Source organism: Denticeps clupeoides, chromosome 15, assembly GCF_900700375.1.
Source record: "Denticeps clupeoides chromosome 15, fDenClu1.1, whole genome shotgun sequence".
Classification (NCBI taxonomy): Eukaryota; Metazoa; Chordata; class Actinopteri; order Clupeiformes; family Denticipitidae; genus Denticeps; species Denticeps clupeoides.
This window is the reverse complement of record NC_041721.1, coordinates 10,774,157-10,794,031: the sequence shown is the minus strand read 5'-3', so window position 1 is coordinate 10,794,031 and position 19,875 is coordinate 10,774,157. Positions and strand designations below refer to the sequence as shown.

Genomic DNA, 19,875 nt, shown 5'->3' with positions numbered 1-19,875 from the left:
GTTGGCGCAGGCAAATAGATAACCTCATTGAGCATTCTTCTGCCCAGCAGGGAGATAGATCACTAAATCGAGCTAATTCCCTGCTGCAATTTTCAAATTCACATCAATATTTCAGAGACACTTATCTGTTTATGTTTATGTGAGAGGAAATTTGTGAAATTAAGACCATAGGCACTGAAGAGCTTTGTATTTGTTTATTCTTGTCACAGTGATGTTCCACAGTATCAGAAAGGTTATGTAGTTTTGTAAGGATATGGAGCTTCTGGCCCACCAGGTGGCATCATTACCATATCACTGTCCATATTGTCTGTCCTAATTACCCTTATGTGTTTTCCTTTACATGTACCTTATTTAAAGGTCCATTGACATGAACATTTTTTGTTAGTGGTCCACTAACTCTGTATCTGAAGTCTCTTTCCATAATTCAGCCTTGGTGCAGAATTACAGCCGCTTTGAGCCAGTCCCACAATGAGATTTCCCCAGGTGTAGCTTTAAATGCTGATTGGTGTAGCTTTAAATGCTGATGAGTTGAGGGGGCATTCACGGAAATGACATCATCTACACCATTCACCAACCATGTTTTGTGCAGACTGGAAGTCGTGTCTGCGTTTAAAAAAAATAAATAAAAGTAACCCACTGGTTCTTCAGCGTCTCATGTAAAAGAACTAAAAAAATCATTTGTGTTAATTTTTACATCCAATCAACAAGCAACTGCAATGCTTCACACGTTTTCAAGACATGACGTTCAGTAGAGATAATGTTTTAGGGGAGGTGAGGGAAAATCTCTGGCCGGACAACCTTTCCCCAACACAAGGGGACAAATGTTTTGTGGTTCCCAAGGAAATACAATGGCAGCAATGAATGTAATAATGCATGCAATTCTTAACAATTTCATTTTCTGTCAATTTCTTTCCTTTTTTTTCTGATTTCATTTGAATTACATTGCAAAATAGTTCTGTGGGGAGGGGGTGTGAATAGGTGAAAATTATTCATCAAAAAGTGGACTTAGAGAAAAAAATTGGGAACAAATTGTGATGTTAATATTCTTTACCAATTGTCCATGTGAACCTAGAAATAATTATCTTTATTTATTTTCTATGGTGCCACTACTGACAGAAATCTGAATCAGAGGAAGGAAGCTGGTCCCAGGTAAACCTTTGTGTGTTTGTCTTTTGTGTTTATATCTTAGTCAGGATCAAAAGTCCCAAAACCTTCTAGTCTGTAGAAAGGTTTGTACATTTACAAATTATTTAGGCCCCATCCACACGAGAATGTTTTTCTCTAAAATGGAAACATTTCTATCCAATCTGGCCTTGTGACCACATGGAGATGGTATTTAAGGGGACCCAGAACAGCTATTTCCTGAATTGGTTTCCAGAGTAAATTTTTCTTTTCCATGCATCCGTGAGGGATAGGTTTCAGTTTAAGCTTAGGAAAGTTGCACAGAAACATCTATTTCCTTTCCCATTGTGAAGTGCTTATTATACTGATGCATGTCTAGGAAAATCATATTTTCAACAAGGCAGCACTACATGCTATGCAAAGTACAGAAGTACAGAAGAAGGATGAAATATAAGGAAATTATCTATATAACCAGTAAATTCCCTTAGTTTCATAAGTAATAGTCTTTTCAATCGAATTTTATTCATTCAGCAGAACACTGGAATTTGCAATACTGCATACACTGATCAGTCCTGACATTATTGCCAGTGACATTATTAACATTGATATCTGGCAGGGGGATGGGGGTGGGCAGCAAGCGAACATTTAGCCCTTGAAATTCACACACTGGAAGCACAATAAAATGTTGGATAGGGTTCAGGGATAGGGTTCAGTTTAAGCTTAGGAAAGTTGCACGTTTGTAATAAAAGTTCTGCATGTTTATTACCTTCGGTGCTCACAGGGATACAACACCAAGCGTGTGCATTAATGCAATGTTAAAACCGCATACAGACAGTGCCAGACAGTGTGACACTGAGCTATATTCTCATGTGTGATCCACACCACCAGCCATTCCAGCACTTCCACGCTAGCTAATTGCTCCTCAATTTAAGCCTTGCCCAAGTTAAAAATAGTCTTCTTTTTGCACCAAATGTGTTAAAACAGATGTTGCCTGGTAATGAGTTCTTCGCTGTGTGTGTTGCAGACACTGGCATACGGAGACATGAACCACGAGTGGATTGGGAACGAGTGGCTCCCAAGTCTAGGCCTACCTCAGTACCGCAGCTATTTTATGGAGTGCCTGGTGGACGCACGAATGCTTGACCACCTCATCAAGAAGGACCTGAGGGTGCACCTCAAGATGGTGGACAGCTTTCACAGGTACCATTAGGTGCACTGTTGGCTGAATCCTACAAGTTTTTTACTGCACTCGTCAACACGGGGTTAGATTTTCTACTGTTGAGGTTTTTACAGCAACGCTACAAATGTGTGGGCAATGGGTCTGGATGTAAATTGAGGACAGATAGGATGTTGACCCGATTCCTGTTTCCTACAGTGGTGTCTGGGTTTTAGGACCTTGGCTTTGTGCAGATGTCACAGAGGTTAGGTGGATAGCAGCTGTAAACTTCTATGAGCTATAAAACCAGAAAATCGGAGAGTGGAGGTTGCTTTTTCTGGAAATGTGAATTAGGTCAGTGAGTGTGGACTCTGTGGAATATGCTCAGCCAGCTGTGAGGATTTTCAAAAGCTGGAAAAGTTGGACTTCTGCTTAGTTCTCGCAGAGGAAGCAATAGTTTTTGTTAAATATTTTGTTACACAGGTAGTTTTGGATTTCACCAAACTGTTGTTGTTCTGCAGAACAAGTCTCCAGTATGGCATCAAGTGTCTGAAGAAGCTGAACTATGATCGGAAGGAGCTGGAGCGGCGCCGAGAGCACAGCCAGCACGAGATGAGAGGTACATTTAATCTGAAGCTGACACTGCAACACTGGATGCTGAGGTTTTGGTCAGTTCATTATACCGGGGGATGTATAAAACAGCATTATTTTCAGGAGTTCTCTTCATAGAACACAAGTCCTCATCCATCCGTACACAACAGCTTCTAATCAGAGAAACGTCATGATTGCTTTAAAAATGTGAATCGTGATGTTCTGGCCTCTGGTTGCCATTATTTACTGTTGGTTTCCTGTTTGCATGTAGGTTTGCATACTTGTTTATTGATTACGCCTTGCCGCATGTTCTCTTCCTGTACTTTTCCCTTCTGTGCTTTATCTTGTCATGTTGCTAGTCAGCGCTGTCGCTGCTAAAATGTAGCTTAAAGGTCTAAAGCAGTATTTTTCCTGATCTGAAATAAGCATGGTGGGACACTAGAACAGCATTCAGAGAGTTCAAAGCTCCTTCAAACCAACATGATTTGTCAGTTTGCATAGTCAGGACATAATTTGATCTGTTACAAATGAGTACTGGGCTTGCGCCATGAAGGTTGGGCGTTTAACACTAGAAGTCCCAGAGAGTTGTCATTTGACATTTCTACCTATAAAACCCACAGGACAGTCGATGGGCTGGAAGACTTTTAACTAATATCCTTAATCACCTGTGAACAGATGCTTTTGTTACGTAAACAAGGCGGGGCCATGCTGAGCCACTTCAAGGACACTTGTGTTTCACTTTGATGTCTTAGGGAGAAATGAACACACATGGGTTTTTTTCCTTTGTTGAAGAGATTTATTGATAAAAACAGTACAAAATAAAATAAACAACAAACCAACCATTTGTACAAATATTTACAAATAATAATAAAAAGTGAGTGAGTACATTTCAGCAATCACTCACAATCTTGGCACTGCCATGGCATCTCCCGTCTGCATTTACCACATGTGTATCTGTAGCAGTGAACACATCGCACAGTGGCACGATTGTTCTTGCACTGGTGTTTGACCTGGCACGTGGCTCTTTTCCCAGGGCTAGGTGTGGAGGGTTGTGTCTGAAGCAGTTGTTCATTTCTTGCCTTCTTTGCAGCTATATGAGAGCTAGCCAACTCTCGTGCAAGCTCCACCAGGAAGTCCACCCGTCTTTCCTGCTTCCCGGTGCATGCTTGATATAGCACATGTGCATTCAATGCTGCCGTGTCAATCAGTGTACTCCCGCACCATCTGGTCCATCACATCCACGCCACACTTTGTGGTGTTGTAAAGGGTGACAGTGTTTGGTTTCCTTTTGGTGGTATTATCAGTCTGAACCATGCTGTGCATGCTGCTAAGAACATAGACGTCTTCTTCCGTTTGGCCGAATACGCCGTCAGTGTGGCAGCAGTGGTTGAAAACACCTAATAAATAAGAAATTGTTATTTTCATAGCACTTTTACACACAATGACACACTTGGAGCTGTTGATTCTAAAAACCACAAAAGACCAGAAACATACCTGGGTGGTGAATTCACTGCGATCTGTTTGTCTGGCGGATTGAGGAATTTCCTGGCAAATCTTGTTGACTGTGCCGAGGATGGTGGTTTTCCGGCTAAGCAGTTTTTGCGCAATTGTCAGCGATGTGAAGAAATTATCCGTGCTAACATTTCTGCCCTTGTCTAGGAATGGTTCCATCAGCCTCATCACTACGTTTTCAGACAGTCTCTCCCCACTGGGACGACTGGGGTCCTTGCCAAGATGTGGGAGGACATTGCAAATGTACTTGGATTTTAGGTCGCAAGCCACCCAAAACTTGATCACAAACTTATCAGGTTTAGTTGCAATATACTGCAGGAAACAGCAGCGAGTCTTTGACGGGAAGAGCTGTTCATCAACGGTGATATGTAGACCAGGGTTGTAGGACGTGATGCAGTTGGTGACAAATGATCCCCACACACTGGAAATTGCAGCGAACATATCTGTTTTTGCTCGATCACTGCGGGTGGACCTGTCATCAAAGCGTAGGTGTCGCATGATGTCTTGGAAGCGGTTTCGCGGCATAGTTTCAATGATCTGTGGGTTTCCCAGGTTTGCTGACCAGCAGTCACATAGCGATAGAACCTTGGTAAGCCCCCGCAAGATGACAATCGCGATAAATGCCATTAGTTCAGGGAGGGCCATGAACCAATGAGCATGCTCCGTTTGCTGTGCATGTTGGATACTCCATTCTTGAATGTTACGAAGCATGTCGAGAGTGATGAAACACAGGAACCTCTGAAGGCGACTCGAGATACTTCTTCTGGCCTTAGCTCTCTATCTGTGGCGTAGGCTTCTATTGGGGTGAAAGGGAGCAACTTTTAGCAAGCGATTTTTGGTCCCATCTTGATTTTTGATCCCATCTTGGACCTTCTATGTGTTGACTTTGCACGCTTTTATTGTGTTTGGTTCTCCAGTTTCTCCCATGCGCACTGGGAGAAGTAGTGACTATAAATTGTCCTTAGGTGTGTGTGTGTGTGTGTGTCCACCCTGTGGTTACCCAGTGTCCTGTGATTGGCTCTGGCAGCCCAGACCCTGAGTAGGACTAAGCGGTTAAGGATAGTGAGTGAGTAGAGTAGTGCTTTCTGTACTATTTGTTACCTAATGTCTACAATATTTGCTGCCATCTACAGGATTTTTTCTCTGCAATGCCACTGATTCATCCCCTAGCAGGAATCCACTCTATTCGCATTTACATTTATATTCATGCCATTTGTCAGACGCTTTGTCAGGCTACTGCCAGCCCTACTCTGATGTAAATACATCCTGCACACTGGCAGTTAAACTGATCTGAAAATATTATTTAGGAGTCAATGAGTTATATTTCTAAAACAGATAATTATCCAATGAAATAGGCAACTATTTTTTTTCTTCTGCTGTACCTATAAGCTTATGCAACTTTGCTCTGTTTAGTAGGCAAACATGCAGAGGGAATTGGCAAACATTTGGATCCTAGCTGCTGACATTAATAAATTGCAAATGTTGCAAGTATACAATGAACCAATATGCAAATATTGCAAACATAACCAAATATTACACTTTTACGTCTTTAACATAAAATATGTGTAACTGGTAGGGTGAAGGTGTGCAAATGAGTTAAAGACAATGTTTAAAGAAAAGAGAAAAGAGCCATAAAAAAAGAGCAGTAAAGTAAAAAGTGCAGAGTGATTTTGTGCAAAGTGATTTTGTGCAAAAGAGTCCGGAGTGATTGGAGGTGAAAGTGAAAGTGCTGGAGTTCTATGTACTGTTGTTGTTGAGGCCTCGGACAGCCTGCGGGAAGAAGCTCCTCCTCGTTCTCTCTGTGTTGGACTTCAGGGAGAGAAGAGTCCATTGTTGGGGTGGCTGAGGTCCTTCACTATCTTCCTGGCCCTGGTACAGCACCATTTGCTGTAGATAGATTGAAGGTCAGGGAGCTTGGTACAGATGATTTGTTCGGCTGATCGAACCACCCTCTGTAGGGCTCGCCTGTCCTTCATGGTGCTGTTCCCGAACCAGGTTGAGATATTTCCCATCAGGATGCTCTGTATGGTGCAGGAGTAGAAGTTCCTGAGCACCTTGGAGGGCAGTCTGAAGTCTCTCAACCTTTCTTGCCGTGTGTGTTTTCTGCAGATGTGTTGGTGTGGAGTAATGAGCGGGTGATCCGCTGGGTTCAGAGCATCGGCCTGAGGGACTATGCCAACATCCTGCTGGAGAGCGGCGTGCATGGAGCCCTCATTGCCCTTGACGACAATTTTGACTACAGCAGCCTGGCGCTACTCCTCCAGATTCCAAACCAAAACACTCAGGTAAATACAGTCCTAACTGCGGTTAACAGAAACATCTATTTCCTTTCCCGTTGTGGAGTGCTTAGTATACACATGCATGTCTAGGAAAATCATATTTTCAACAAGGCAGCACTACATGCTATGCAAAGTACAGAAGTACAGAAGAAGGATGAAATATCAGGAAATTATCTATATAACCAGTAAATTCTTGAGTTTAATAAGTCATAGTCTTTTCAATCGAATCTTATTCATTCAGCAGAACACTGGAATTTGCAATACTGCATACACTGATCAGTCCTGGTATTTTGACCAGTGACATTAATTGCATTGATATCTGGCAGGGGGATGGGGGTGGGCAGCAAGTGAACATTCAGCCCTTGAAATTCACGCACTGGAAGCAAAATGAAATGTTGTATGCAAATGAATCAGAACTGTGCAATGTTAAAAATGGATATTCTTCTTAAAAGGCACGGCAAATTCTGGAGAGAGAATACAACAACCTGCTGGCGCTGGGCACCGAACGGAGACTGGACGAGGTGAGGAGAACCCAGCAGCTGCACATTGTCATGTCAACTAGCCTTTTTTTGCATGTCTGCACATAAGTCGATGGCTATATTGTATACTGTAAATATCTGCTGTTTCGAAGTAGTGGCAGAACCCACAGCCAACAGCCAGTCTGTTCCATTGCTCTTGGCCATAGACCCATGCATTTTACAGCCCGTGGACAGGAAAGCGTGTAAAATGCTGCAAATTCACAGTGCTGTTGTCCGTGCGACTGACAGTAACTTGGATCTTAATGTAGATTTAAGTATAACCAGCCACTCTGCTCAGATATCCCCTTCAGCTAGATTAAACTTTTTTTTTAAATATGCCATACCATCTGAGCTCTGTGAAATCATACTTACTTTTACTTTTTAAACGCTCTTTCTCTCTCTTGGGGGTGTGATCAGGAATTCCGGGGTGCATCGTGGAGAAGGCAATTTCCACCCCGGGATGTGCATGGAATCAGCATGATGCCTGGTTCGGCCGAGACTCTGCCTGCCGGCTTCCGCCTCACCACCACGTCGGGCCATTCCCGCAGGTTACCGCCTGAAGGTGAGTGGCACTGCCACTGCAGGCTCGCCATACACACATACACACTCACACACACACACACACACACACACACACACACACACACACACACACACACGCACAGGAGCATTCTGACTGTGTCTCTGTTGTTCTCTCTGGCCTGGGGCTGCTGCTGGGCAGTCCTATATGAGGTTCTGGATGACAGTCCTGACGACATGTATTTGGACTGGTTTCAAGGTCAGGTATCCTGGAGCCTCTGGCCTGTGTGCAGTTCCCCAGCTCCTCGTCTGATCTCTGCGGCCCCCTCCCCTGTCCCAACCTCTGTCACCTGTCTCGACTTCTCTATGGGCGCCATGTTATAGAAAGACAGAACACACAGGCTCCTGAACAGCAACTGTCCCCCCAGGCTCTTGTAGGAATCTAGACCGATTTCTACCACTATAGTGTCAGCAATATGGCAATAACACTACACCTCGGTGGAGTTTCCTGCCATACTGCTTTCTGATTTTCGCAAAAAAGAGTAATTGGATGAAGTCTCAGCTCAGAAGAGCATGGAGCTGCAAACTAGTGTTCTTTCACATGACACATTCAAAACCTGCTGTGATGCCTACCCTGTTACGTTCAATATGGCATTTACATATGCAGTTACTATACATTTAATGTGGTGCTTATTGAACTGACATTATACGATCACTGGCCACTTTATTAGGAACATCATGTTTGTGTAAAGTTACAGTCTTCCCCTGATGTTTTTATGAACTCAGTGTGGGTTCTTTTTCTCTGATCCGTTTCTCCGTTTTTTTTTGTTTTTTTTTTTTAAATCAACCGACTACTGCTTCCAACACAACATCACAATATCATGTCAGCCATTGATTAAATCATATGTTGTGATCAAGACTGCTTGAAACTATGAAGGCCATAAAATTTAACTATGCACTGTTAAGGCGATATTAAACATGTGGCCTGTGGGGAGGGTTCACAAATGTCATCTGCTTCTTCAATTTTGTAGCAGAGATGGACATAAGATGTCCAGGACCATATCCACAAGTAGTATTAGGAGCCAAGCAAATGGTGAGAAAAAGAGCAGAAAGGAGAAAAGTCTGGGCTGGTTAAACAGCCTTGTTTCAAAATGGCAAAAGAACAAAAAAAAAGCTTCCACTTTAAACTTTATTTTAATTCAAACTTTATTTTAAAATACTTAATGTGACATTTGAAAACACTCCCCATGTGGGCCTTCATAAGGCTGTGTGTTTGTCTTTGAGACCAATTTACCGTAAAATTAAGTCTTAATGTATGTGTTTTTAATAATGTGGCCAGCAGATGTAGCAATAGATAACACATACAAAAAAATGGACCAGTCATAATTCATGTGTACTCAGCCCATGTTCTTCCTCCCTCTACTGTTAAAAGAGAACACTGGTAACACCATGTCTGCATTAGGGCGTACTGCCCCAGACGGTGGTTCATGTTCCACACTGGTTCTGAGAGCAGGTTCTGACCAGCGTTCACCTTTAACACTCCCCAGTTGTTATTTGACTGTTTTTCATGTGCCTCTACCTGTGGTCCTGTGCTGGAAAAATTAACATGTGGCCACCGGAGGTCCAGCTCACTTAGAACGGGCTCTGGTGGTTTCACAGAGTGGGCCCAGGTGTCTTGGCTTTGCTGGCTGAGTGACTAACACTGTTTGGTGTTTTTTTTTGTGTGTGTGTGTGTGTGTGTGTGTGTGTGTGTGTGTTCAACCACATCAAGCCCAATGGGGTGGCTGGTTGCACACAGAGTGTGACTCTCTCTGTCTCCCTCTACAGTTGGACCATCAGCAGTGCAGCGACTGGACAGCTCCACTGTGAGGACCTACTCGTGCTGAAGAACTGGAATGAGAGACTGAGCTGTGAGACACAAATTCAGACAACTCACCTTCTCAAGATTAAAAAAAATCCTAATAAATAACAAAAAGCAATTCTGCACCAGCAAGAGAAAAGTTAATGGGCATGAAGATATCTAAGAATCCTTTCCCCAAATCTGAACATTTAGATCAATAATATTCAAGAGTGAAAATCTGAATATTAAAACCACACGTCTTTCTCTATAGGGACGTGCTGCGTTATTTCTTCTTCTTTTTTTTTTTATTTACTTTGGACAAACAGTAACCTTGCTGGAGGATTAACTTTAGTTCAACTATAAAGGAATTTTTTGTTAAAATCATAAGCCTACAGATGAGGATCCTATTCAGGCAAGGGACATGAACATCTACCTCAGGCTGATTACCTTCAAAAGGCAAAAATCTCTTAGGTTTCTGGCTGTGGTCAGGCTGTGATCTGAACATTAAGTCACAGGAGGGAGCAGCACACCAGAGCTGTAATGAAGTCTGTTTAATCAGGAGCCAGCATGGCACACCAGGGCAACACAACCAGGCAAAAGCCCAACATCCAGGGTTTCTTATCTTCAAATGAGTCTGAAGTTTTGATCATTGTGTGAAAACAATATATTTTTTGGCAATGTGAGTGTTTCTATGACTTTCCTCACATTGCTCTATGCATAAACACTACAACCCAGACATGTGGGAGTTAAATAAACACAATGCTCTGCCTTTTAAATATTTTAGTGCAAGAAATATTACAAATACGTCAACGTAAAATTGCATCTACAGTGTTTCAACACAGTCCTGCCTGTCACTTACATTTTCATATAAGTGACATTTTGAAAGAGTAACATTGATAGCTGGGAATGCCTCATATCTTATGTTTTTTTGTATTTCTGATCCATTTAAACGTATGCTTTTTTGCCTTGCAGGTCTAACTTCTTAACGTGGAGTCTAACTTGAAAGCCAGCGGACAGATCAACCGGCCTAGAAAAAAAAAACCCAGAAACAAAGACTAATTTGACGCACTGCCAAGAAGCACCTTCCGGAAAGAAGGTGCCGTGTTGGGGAGGGGGGTCGGTTGGGCGCTTCAGGCCAGCCTGCCAAGCCAAGCCCCCCTCCCCACTCTGCACTTACAAGCCAAGTCCACAAACCTGGGCACCCACAGCTGGTGCTAACCAATTTCCTGCAGGCTAACCAGTTTCACACTTTCTACTTTTTACATGTACCATAAATTGTTGAGCATATGTACTGTGTATTTCCTCTACAAGAGTGTAGGTTATCTGTAAATTATTATAAATATACCATTTTTTAAAAATATATATATACATACACACAGCTATATAAAAAAGGAAGACAAGAAGAAAAGCTATTCGGTTCGTGAAGAGAACGTTCCCTCGTGTCAAGGTTTAAAAACAATGCTGCTCTGAACTGACTGACCGTTCCCCTCGGGAGACCGTTTTGTATGCGTGCTTTCGTTTCATTTTTATTTCACTTTAGCATTGCGCTGAAGGGTACGCTGCAACCTGGACAGAAGACCATTCGCCTCCCTCTCCCTGTGTCTGACCTCCGCCCCTTTCAAACGACACGCCCCTATGGACCTGTACTAATGACCTACGCCTCCGCAGGACACGGGACAACACAAGAGACCACCCCGACACGGAGCTCAGTGACGTGCAACAGCTTCTCCAGGGTGAAGCCGGCCCAACTGTCACATGGCCACAATCAGCCAAGCTCTCGGCAAGGACCTCAAAACAAAAAAAAGAAAGAAAAGAACCTTTAGCCGGGAGAAATCGTCAAAAGACGGACTGCTTAGCACATAGTGAACGTAGAGTGTGTTATCAAAAAAAAAAAAGAAAAAAAGAGACGAAGAAGATAAAAAAAAAAGTCCAGATCAAAACCCTGTTGCTTGCTGTGACTTACTTTGGTGTAACTGTTGACTCTCTTTTTCTGTAGGAGCTGCCGGGGAACCTCTTGTACAGCCCAACCTCCTGTTTTGTTCTGGATTTTCATTCTTTTTTTTTTTTTACTTTCATGCCAGTCTGTGCAGCTGGGCCCTGACTTACTGCAGGATTGTTTTGCACATACAGAAGACCACCTTATTTTGTGTCCATTTTTTTATTTATTACTGATTGTATTTTTGGTCAAAACTATGTGGTGATCAAACAAATTTTCATTGTCAATAAAAAGTAACGTCACTTAAGAGGATGGCTTGGTTATTGCCAAACATAATGGTCCAATCTGTGCAAATTGGTTTACAAAAAAAGTGAATTCACAGTCACAATAATGTCACATTAATACAGGTTACTGTAATGTGCACCACTTGTTTGCAGTAAACAAGGCTAGATATCATCTATAGGAGTGTGTTAAATGTATCCAGAGATTCTCTCACTATCTTCTCAATCTCTCTGAACACACCAGGATCCTCTATTGTGGGCGTGATCTGAAAGGAGTAGGGAAAAAAGGAAACACTTTTAGCTTTCCAACATAACTGGCCTAGAAAAATGTGGGGACTTTATTGAGACCTCTGCTGGAGAAATTTTTGCCACCACTGCTACACCTCCTCCACTACAACCCTGTTTATAGTCTGAAAATGCTCCAGTTGCAGCGCTAGAAAGCCATTAACCCCAGAAGAAATGGGACACCCTACCCAAATCAGGAGCATGCTGGCCTGATCAAGGTATGGACTGGGCAGCAGCTCTCTTGCTCTCTTTATCAGTAAGAATTAATATATATGTCTTTGAATACTAGGTCATATTGGCCTATGATGACACCCTTTTTTTTAAGAACAATAAAAAGACTAATTTCAGAATATCGGATTTGCCGTTATCTACTCATACTGCATTTTTGTGTGGACCCCAAAGATAAGAAAACAAACAATTTTTCGAGACCAGCTTTTGGACCAGTGCCGAATTCACATGTTGCCACATGTAGGCATGAGCTCATAAGGATTTTAAGGAATCCATGACCCAGAGGTGTGGAACATGCAGAGGAAATACCTTGTACGGTTTCCCATTGACCAGACTGGCTAGGGCCGAGCGCGGGATCTTTCCGGAACGTGTCTTGGGAAGAGCCTTGACGAAGAGCACTTTTCTAAAGGCAGCCACTGGTCCGATGGTTTCTCGAACCAGTTTGACTGTTTCTTTCACAATGTCCTCTTTGCTCTTCTGACAGTCTACAAAAAAATACAAAAATTCACTGGATCCATGTGTGGGGAGTTGGATAGCTTCTAAATATTCTATTAATTATGACACTGGTTAATGTAGCTCTGGGATATCTCACCGTTGCGAAGAACACAAAGAGCTAAAGGGACGTGGCCCTTCAGAGAGTCCTCCAGCCCCACCACTGCACAGTCTGCTATCCCAGCATGCAACATCACTGACTGCACACATAAAACAAGGGGCCAGTTAGAATGATGCCAAATAGGAGTGTGTATGGGCAAGGAACTCACGATACGATACATATCACAATATACAGGTCACAATACGATTATATCACGATCGATTGTGATAGTGTACATATTGTGATTTTCTACAGTTTGAAATTGTAAAAACATAAAAAAACCATTTACAATTTTGGGGTAAAACTTATATCTAAGGTTTAAACTAAAAACACAGATTTAAACTAAAATTTTAACTAAAATACACTGATCAGCCACAACGTTTATAACAAGATTACACTTACAGCATTTATCAGACGCACTTATCTAGAGCGTCTTATAATCAGTAGTTACAGGGACAGTCCCCCTGGAGACACTCAGGGTTAAGTGTCTTACTCAGGGACAAAATGGTAGTAAGTGGGGTTCTGGTTCATAGGTGAACGTTTTAACCGCTAGGCTTCCACCACCCTACTGTGAACAGTGAACACTGATACATAGCAATCTTTTATTATGGAATAAAACCCAACTCTACCAGGAAAAGAAATGGATATGTATGTGCACATGCGTAAACCGTACGTACTTCTTCAAGCGCCCCAGCCGACAGCCTGTGCCCAGCCACATTGATGACATCATCAGACCGCGACATGATGTAGAGAAATCCGTTCTCATCCATAAATCCTGCGTCCATAGTGTCGTAGTAACCCTACAGAGAAAATATGTTTAATTCACCAACCACACATACAAAGAAACACATGGAAATACACACATATAGATCAAAATACAGCACCAGCACACACACATTTCTCAGAAAAAAAAGGAAAAAAGACATATAGACACTATATATAGTCGGATAAACTAATGATTGAACAATGCATAAATCTAACACCAGATGGCAGTATTACATAAAAAAAATATTTATTCCATGGCACATAAGCCTGAAATCAAATTCCAACATTCCAGTTGCCTTCTTTTTTACTACTTGATCGTAGCCACCCTGTAGATAAAAAAATCTATGTGAAAATGTTTAAATAATGAAATCATATTACTGGGAATTTTGTGAAGTACAGTTTCCTGTAGAGTTCCTGGTTTTGCCAGAGGGAGAGGGCTGCTCCAGGAGGCAGAGGGAGTCTGAGAGAGAGATAAAGAGATTAATAATGTTGCACCGAAAAAGTAGCATTATTTGACATCAGTCTGGGGCTGGTATTATTGACATTTTTAAAAACTTCCTTATATCCTATAATATATCCAATAAATGCAGGAAGGAGGGACAGTGTTTTCAGGTTAAATTTGAATTCCCCAGAGTGCAACCAAAATGACAAAAATGTCCTGTCCCGGGATCTGCACAGTGACAGTTCAGGGGACGGGCAACAGATGACTTTTCTGTCTGGGAGCTGAGCAGCAGTCTTGTGACACTCATGCTTCCCCGCTTCCATTAGTTATCAGCCAGTGCAGGATCCAGGCTGAAGGGATGTGCTTGGGGAGTGAGCAATGAATTAATCAAAAGAAAAGGAAAAAACACACAGCAGCGCCCACTACTGTCAAAGTTTTACATAAAACAATCTGTATATCCATTTAAAAATCTTGGAAACTACTGCCAAAATATGAGCCTTAAATATGCACTAATGCACATGGGCATCCATTACAATATGTCCAGCTCCATTAGCATAACCCATTTTACAGATTCACCCCCCACTGCCTGGGCTAAGCACCTCAGCGAACAGAGTTATCAGTAAAAATCCATGTAATATGTTCCATTCACTTGCCCTTTTCTTCTAAAAGCTAAAATGAATGTAATTCACGCTATAAAGAAGCAGGCCAAAGAGTTGAAGGTTGTGCCAGGACTGGGAATGCCACAGGCAGATGGGAGGCATAAAATCAGTCTCCCAGTTAACATTCTAAAATTTATTCTCACTTGTAGGCAAGTTAGTTAGACACAAGGCAACTTCCAGAACAAGGTGATGCAAATCTCATGTATATTGTAATCAGTTTTATGTTGGTGCACTTCCTGAAAGACATTAAGAAATTTGATGAACTGTACAATTCGAATGTCATATTATTGACCAGAAGACACAGAAGAGGGGAAAAGGGACAGCAAAAGTGTAAAGCAATAAAGATTTGCAGCATGCTCTGCAGGTATCAGATGACAGAAAAAAAGCTCTCTTCCTGTGGACTCTATGACTGATGCTCAGCATAGTGCCTTGATGCATGTTAAAAGATTTCAGGCCATGTTGACTGATGAGACTGCACATGAGAACAGCATGAAACGAGATGAACAAGAATATTCAGCAGCTCAAAATGATGACATCGCTGTGTCTAGGGCTGAATGAACGTAGAAAAATGTAACTCACTTCACCACAATGTTTCCCAGGGTTCTCGGTTCCACTGTCTGCATGTTATCATCAATTACAGTAACTATTAGAGGGAGAGAACGTGATTAGAAAACACTGGAATATTAATATTGCAAACTACTGCTTTTAACATACAGATCCAACATCAAAGGTCGCAATTTGGTGTTGGACACCATAAGCCACCAGAACATGCTCTTCAGACAGTTCCTCCAGTCTCTCCTGCCTTACTCTACTCATTTGGCATTTTGATAGGCATGATGTCTGAGAAGTCATTCAAAAACCTGTTCAGTTGGGTTGAGATCTTGCGACACACTCATCAATTTCTGGAACATACGAATGCTGGAAGACACCCTTCCCAATCAGGATAGAAATGTTTCTTCAGAGGATAACAACTAGTAGTCACTCGTCCCTCAAACTCGACCAATAAATGAGTTTGTTCAAGCTTTGTCCCAATTTTGTTTAACACGAATTGCCTGTTTCATTGAAAACAGATTTCATTGACAATAGACACCCATAACTATGTCACACACAGACATTAACAATTCTAGGTGATAGAAATAAGATAAGCTAAGATGAGATAAGATGAAGAGTACAAGTTATGAGCAGCAAAAAAAAAAACTACTTAACGCAAACAAATCAAATCCTAAGGAACGCACTACACATTAAACTTGTAAAGCGGATCTCACCTCCCCTGAGCTCTAAAAACTGCCCATTCTTGTTTAACAGGTCATATTTCATTTTACATAGATTCAAGACTGGATATTCAAATGTTGTGTGTTACTATACTGCCTTTTCCAAACACACATCTCATTTTTAGAGTTGGAAGCTGATATGTGCACACCAGAAAACCGCTGAAAACCACTGTGGTGCAGGAATTACGCTCTTAGTCATGAAGAGAGAAGGAAAAAGGGAACCTCACCATTGTATCCTGGCACCGGTTTTCCAGCTTGACCTGCAGGTGGAGACACTGAGTTTCCCAGGCCAATGCACGAGGCAGTGATGGCAGATCCGCTCTCTACACACACAATGAAATAAAATACGTTGAATACTGTATTCATATAGTTTCTACACCAGTGACGAGTTAAAAAAAATATTAATGGATGACCTGATTACTACAGCTAACTTTTATTTCTAAGTGTGTGTGTGAGCAAGTGAAAGCTATTGAAATGCATGCTTGCACACATGCACACACACATACATAGGAACACATTCTCTGGAAACAATAAGAATTGCACAAAAGAGATAATCCATTATTCATGTCTATTCCCAGGTTCATTCAGTCTACAGTGGCGACAAGCCAATTAAATCTGATAATGGTGACTGGGAGGCAACAGGCAACTCGACCTGATTAGGACAACACACACACAGACACACACAGGACCCAAAAACATTAGAGCAGAGGAACTGTTACATTTCCCATGAGCCTGACTTACCTATGCCAACTAAACGTCTGTTTCACAGCCACACATATACAAACACACATACAATCTTAGACAATATGATTTAATGAGGATGGCAAAGTTAAGAAACAAGAGAACGACACCCCACACAACAACACACAAATAAGCATGTACAAGGCCTCAGTCTCAATCAATGTACACATCAGGCCAGACGTCTCTTATTGAATAAGCAATAAGATGATTTTTAAATACCTTATTTAAATACCTAAAATACTTCATACCAATATAACAGACTTTACAGTCTGTAGTAACACATATGCTGAAACAATTGTTACTGAACATTGATTGCTGCATCTTAGTGATAAATATATTCATTATTAATATGCTAATCCAAATAAATATAAAACAGCCACACACACCCACAGACACACTGCTGTGAACATCTCCATGTCTGGAAGAGGTTATGCCAGAGGGCAGTCGCAGCAGTCAGCCTCCCGGGGCGTGTTAGTGTCAGCAGACCAGTGTGAGTGCACTGCTGAGTGTTGCAGAGTCAGAATACATAAATAAAATTCAAAGGCTGCAAATACACAGACCGATCCAACACAAACGCTCCTTCAAAGACAAATAGAGCCCCATAACACATATCACACAAACCCGCTCACTTCCAAAAACACACACATGCAAATACCAACATGATCAGACATGTTCATTTACAGAAGCACAGCCCACAAACCTGCAAAAACTGTCAGGTTCATGAAGCACACACACATACACTGTGATCAATTCCCAGTGAAAAGGAGCATACGAAACAACACCAACTGGGAACAGGAGCGGTGAACTGTGCCCAACTCGAACCGACACCATGCGGCTGAAGCAGCGCTGTAATTGCTGCAGACATTAAACTCTGCAATTAGTCTGCAGCATGACATGGGAGGAACAAACAAAAAAAATGCGTGGGGGTACAGGAGGACCCTCATTTGCAGACATGTTAAACCACAACACTGGAAGTATGGACTAAAGCCCTTAATGTAAAAACTATGCACGGAACCTATAGCCAGAGTTGTTTCCAAGGTCAGCATTCTACTCTGGGACAAGACCTCATATAAAACACATAAAATACTCTTCATTTCCTTCTGTATTTTTTTCTCTTGGAGATCCTTCTAAAGTCTATTTCCATTTGAATTCATCCACTTGTCTCCTTTATTCATTTTTTGATCCCAATTGATGCCTGAAGTGTATTTGGCCAAATACAATGCATTTTGTGTTTAATGGTCCAGGTAACAGATGTTCCAAGTTTTTGGTGTTGCATGAAGAAATGGTCCAATTTCCCATGAAACTGGATAAAGGTATAAATATGGAGGAGGGTCCCAGAGTTTATGTTGGGCTTAAAAAATGAGCAGAAGGATGATGGGAAACTTGTAGAGCTCTTTCAGGAGTGCTGTAATATGGCCCATTGAGTTGAGAATTAGCGCTTGGATAAGCAGAAATATAAGGACTTCAGGGAGTTCTTAAGGAGTTCTAGAATCTTACAAGAGTTGACTGAGGATTTGATAAAGATTTCTGTTTTCTTACTATTGAGTATAAAGACATCATCGATGTCAAGAAGAAGAAGAAATCATATCAAATCAAACAACTCAATTTTATTAGTTGGCTGCACTGAGGAGTTCATTAGTGGGTTTTATTTAGAATGAAGGCCAGACAGAACTTGCTGAAGGAGAAGGAGATGAAGAGAAGATTGGATAATCTTCTGTAAGTAATGATGCCTGATCTAATAGAAAGAGAAGGCAAAACTGAGTTAAAGGTGGAGGACTTCGGTTTTCTGATATGTGCAGTGATGTCGTTTTCAGATGGTAGATGGAAAATGCTGGATGGTAGTGGCCCAGTGGCTACTACATTGGTAAATGAACCAGAAGACCACAAGACCCCTTCTTCTTAATAGCACTATTACTAGGCACAATTTTTCAGATGCAACATGGGCAATATTTGAGTAAAGAATATGCCATTTAGAATGTGCAATTTCTCTGGTGCATTTCTCTACAGTGTTGTCACATTTAATTATACATCCATGTATATACGTTTTCCTGAAACCACTCCGTTGATATCCTGGCTGTGTACCTAGGGTTGTTGTCCTGCTGAAAGATGAAACCATCGCCCCAGTTCAAGAGCGCTCTGGAGCAGGTTTTCATCCAGGATGTACGTTGCTGCAGTCATCTTTCCCTCTATCCTGACTAGTCTCCCTGTATCTGCAGCTGAAAAACATCCCCAGGGCATAATGCTGCCAACACCATGCTTCATGCTGTAGGGATGGTAGTGGTCTGGTGATGAGTGGTGCATGGTTTCCTCCAAATGTGACACCTGGCATTCATACCAAAGAGTTCAATCTTTGTCTCAGTATACCAGAGAACTTTGTTTCTCATGTTCTGAGAGGCCTTCAGGTGCCTTTTATGCTTTCTGTCTGGCCACTCCACCATACAGGCATGACTGGTGGATTGCTGCAGAGATGGTTGTCCTTCTAGAAGGTTCTCCTCTATCCAGAGTGACCAGATTCTTGGTCACCTCCCTGACACCGTTTTTGCTTAGGTGGCCAGTTAGCTCTAGGAAGAGTCCTGATGGTTTTTAACTTCTTCCACTTATGGACGATGGAGGCCACTCATTGTGCTCATTGGGACCCTCCCCAGATTTGTGCCTCGAGACAATTCTGTAGACAATTTGTATGACTTCATGCTTGGTTTGTGCTCTGACATGAACTCTGAACTGTGGGATCTTACATAGACAAGAGTGTGCCTTTCCAAATCACGTCCAATCAAATGTTTTTCCACAGGTGGAGCTGCAGAAACAAGCTGCTCTGGGTAAGGGCATCTGATAAATACCATCGATGTAAAAAAAGCTAATGGTGGATCCTGGAAAAATTACGGTGAAAGATTCACATACATGACTAGACGCAAGACCCACGCAGAACCATCTCAGGTCAGACTCAGGTCGTGGACCCGCCCACCTGTCTTCTACAGGATACAGGATGTCAGCCCTACTCCACTCTTCAAGCTCCTCCTCTTCCTCTGGTTTGGTTTCATCCCTGTTTATCCAACTCCCACAAATCCTCCCATGGGTATTTCCATTCCTCATCTTCATCACAAGGTCTTCTTCCTCACCTCTTAGCACTGTGCAGCATGA

The 19,875-nt window shown here is 42.0% G+C and overlaps 3 protein-coding genes across 22 annotated transcripts in view; 1 reads left to right on the top strand and 2 right to left on the bottom strand.

Moving 5' to 3' along the window:
• The window catches only part of ppfia2 (PTPRF interacting protein alpha 2), a 131,780-nt gene extending 120,316 nt beyond the window's left edge, over positions 1 to 11,464 (top strand). For 8 of the 19 annotated variants that reach the window (XM_028955043.1, XM_028955040.1, XM_028955039.1 and 5 more), the window contains 6 exons: positions 1,117 to 1,149; positions 2,147 to 2,322; positions 2,800 to 2,897; positions 6,491 to 6,666; positions 7,113 to 7,181; positions 7,596 to 9,449. In XM_028955043.1, coding sequence (XP_028810876.1) covers positions 1,117 to 1,149; positions 2,147 to 2,322; positions 2,800 to 2,897; positions 6,491 to 6,666; positions 7,113 to 7,181; positions 7,596 to 8,081 — 1,038 coding nt within the window. In that variant the 3' untranslated portion in view covers positions 8,082 to 9,449. The other 11 variants (XM_028955054.1, XM_028955053.1, XM_028955052.1 and 8 more) reach the window with 5 other exon arrangements.
• LOC114765017 (uncharacterized) lies at positions 3,762 to 5,877 on the bottom strand. Its single transcript, XM_028955060.1, has 2 exons — positions 4,364 to 5,877; positions 3,762 to 4,266 (listed from the first exon to the last, which is right to left on the bottom strand). Exons 1-2 carry the CDS (start codon positions 5,090 to 5,092, stop codon positions 4,102 to 4,104), a joined length of 894 nt encoding a protein of 297 aa, XP_028810893.1. The 5' UTR covers positions 5,093 to 5,877; the 3' UTR covers positions 3,762 to 4,101.
• Positions 11,465 to 11,679: 215 nt separating the features above from the next.
• acss3 (acyl-CoA synthetase short chain family member 3) overlaps positions 11,680 to 19,875 on the bottom strand; it is a 29,899-nt gene continuing 21,703 nt past the window's right edge. For both annotated transcript variants that reach the window (XM_028955058.1, XM_028955059.1), the window contains 7 exons: positions 16,224 to 16,319; positions 15,305 to 15,368; positions 14,003 to 14,084; positions 13,537 to 13,659; positions 12,860 to 12,959; positions 12,577 to 12,752; positions 11,680 to 12,020 (listed from right to left, as the gene is read on the bottom strand). In XM_028955058.1, coding sequence (XP_028810891.1) covers positions 11,931 to 12,020; positions 12,577 to 12,752; positions 12,860 to 12,959; positions 13,537 to 13,659; positions 14,003 to 14,084; positions 15,305 to 15,368; positions 16,224 to 16,319 — 731 coding nt within the window. In that variant the 3' untranslated portion in view covers positions 11,680 to 11,930. The remainder of the gene's footprint in view (positions 12,021 to 12,576; positions 12,753 to 12,859; positions 12,960 to 13,536; positions 13,660 to 14,002; positions 14,085 to 15,304; positions 15,369 to 16,223; positions 16,320 to 19,875) is intronic.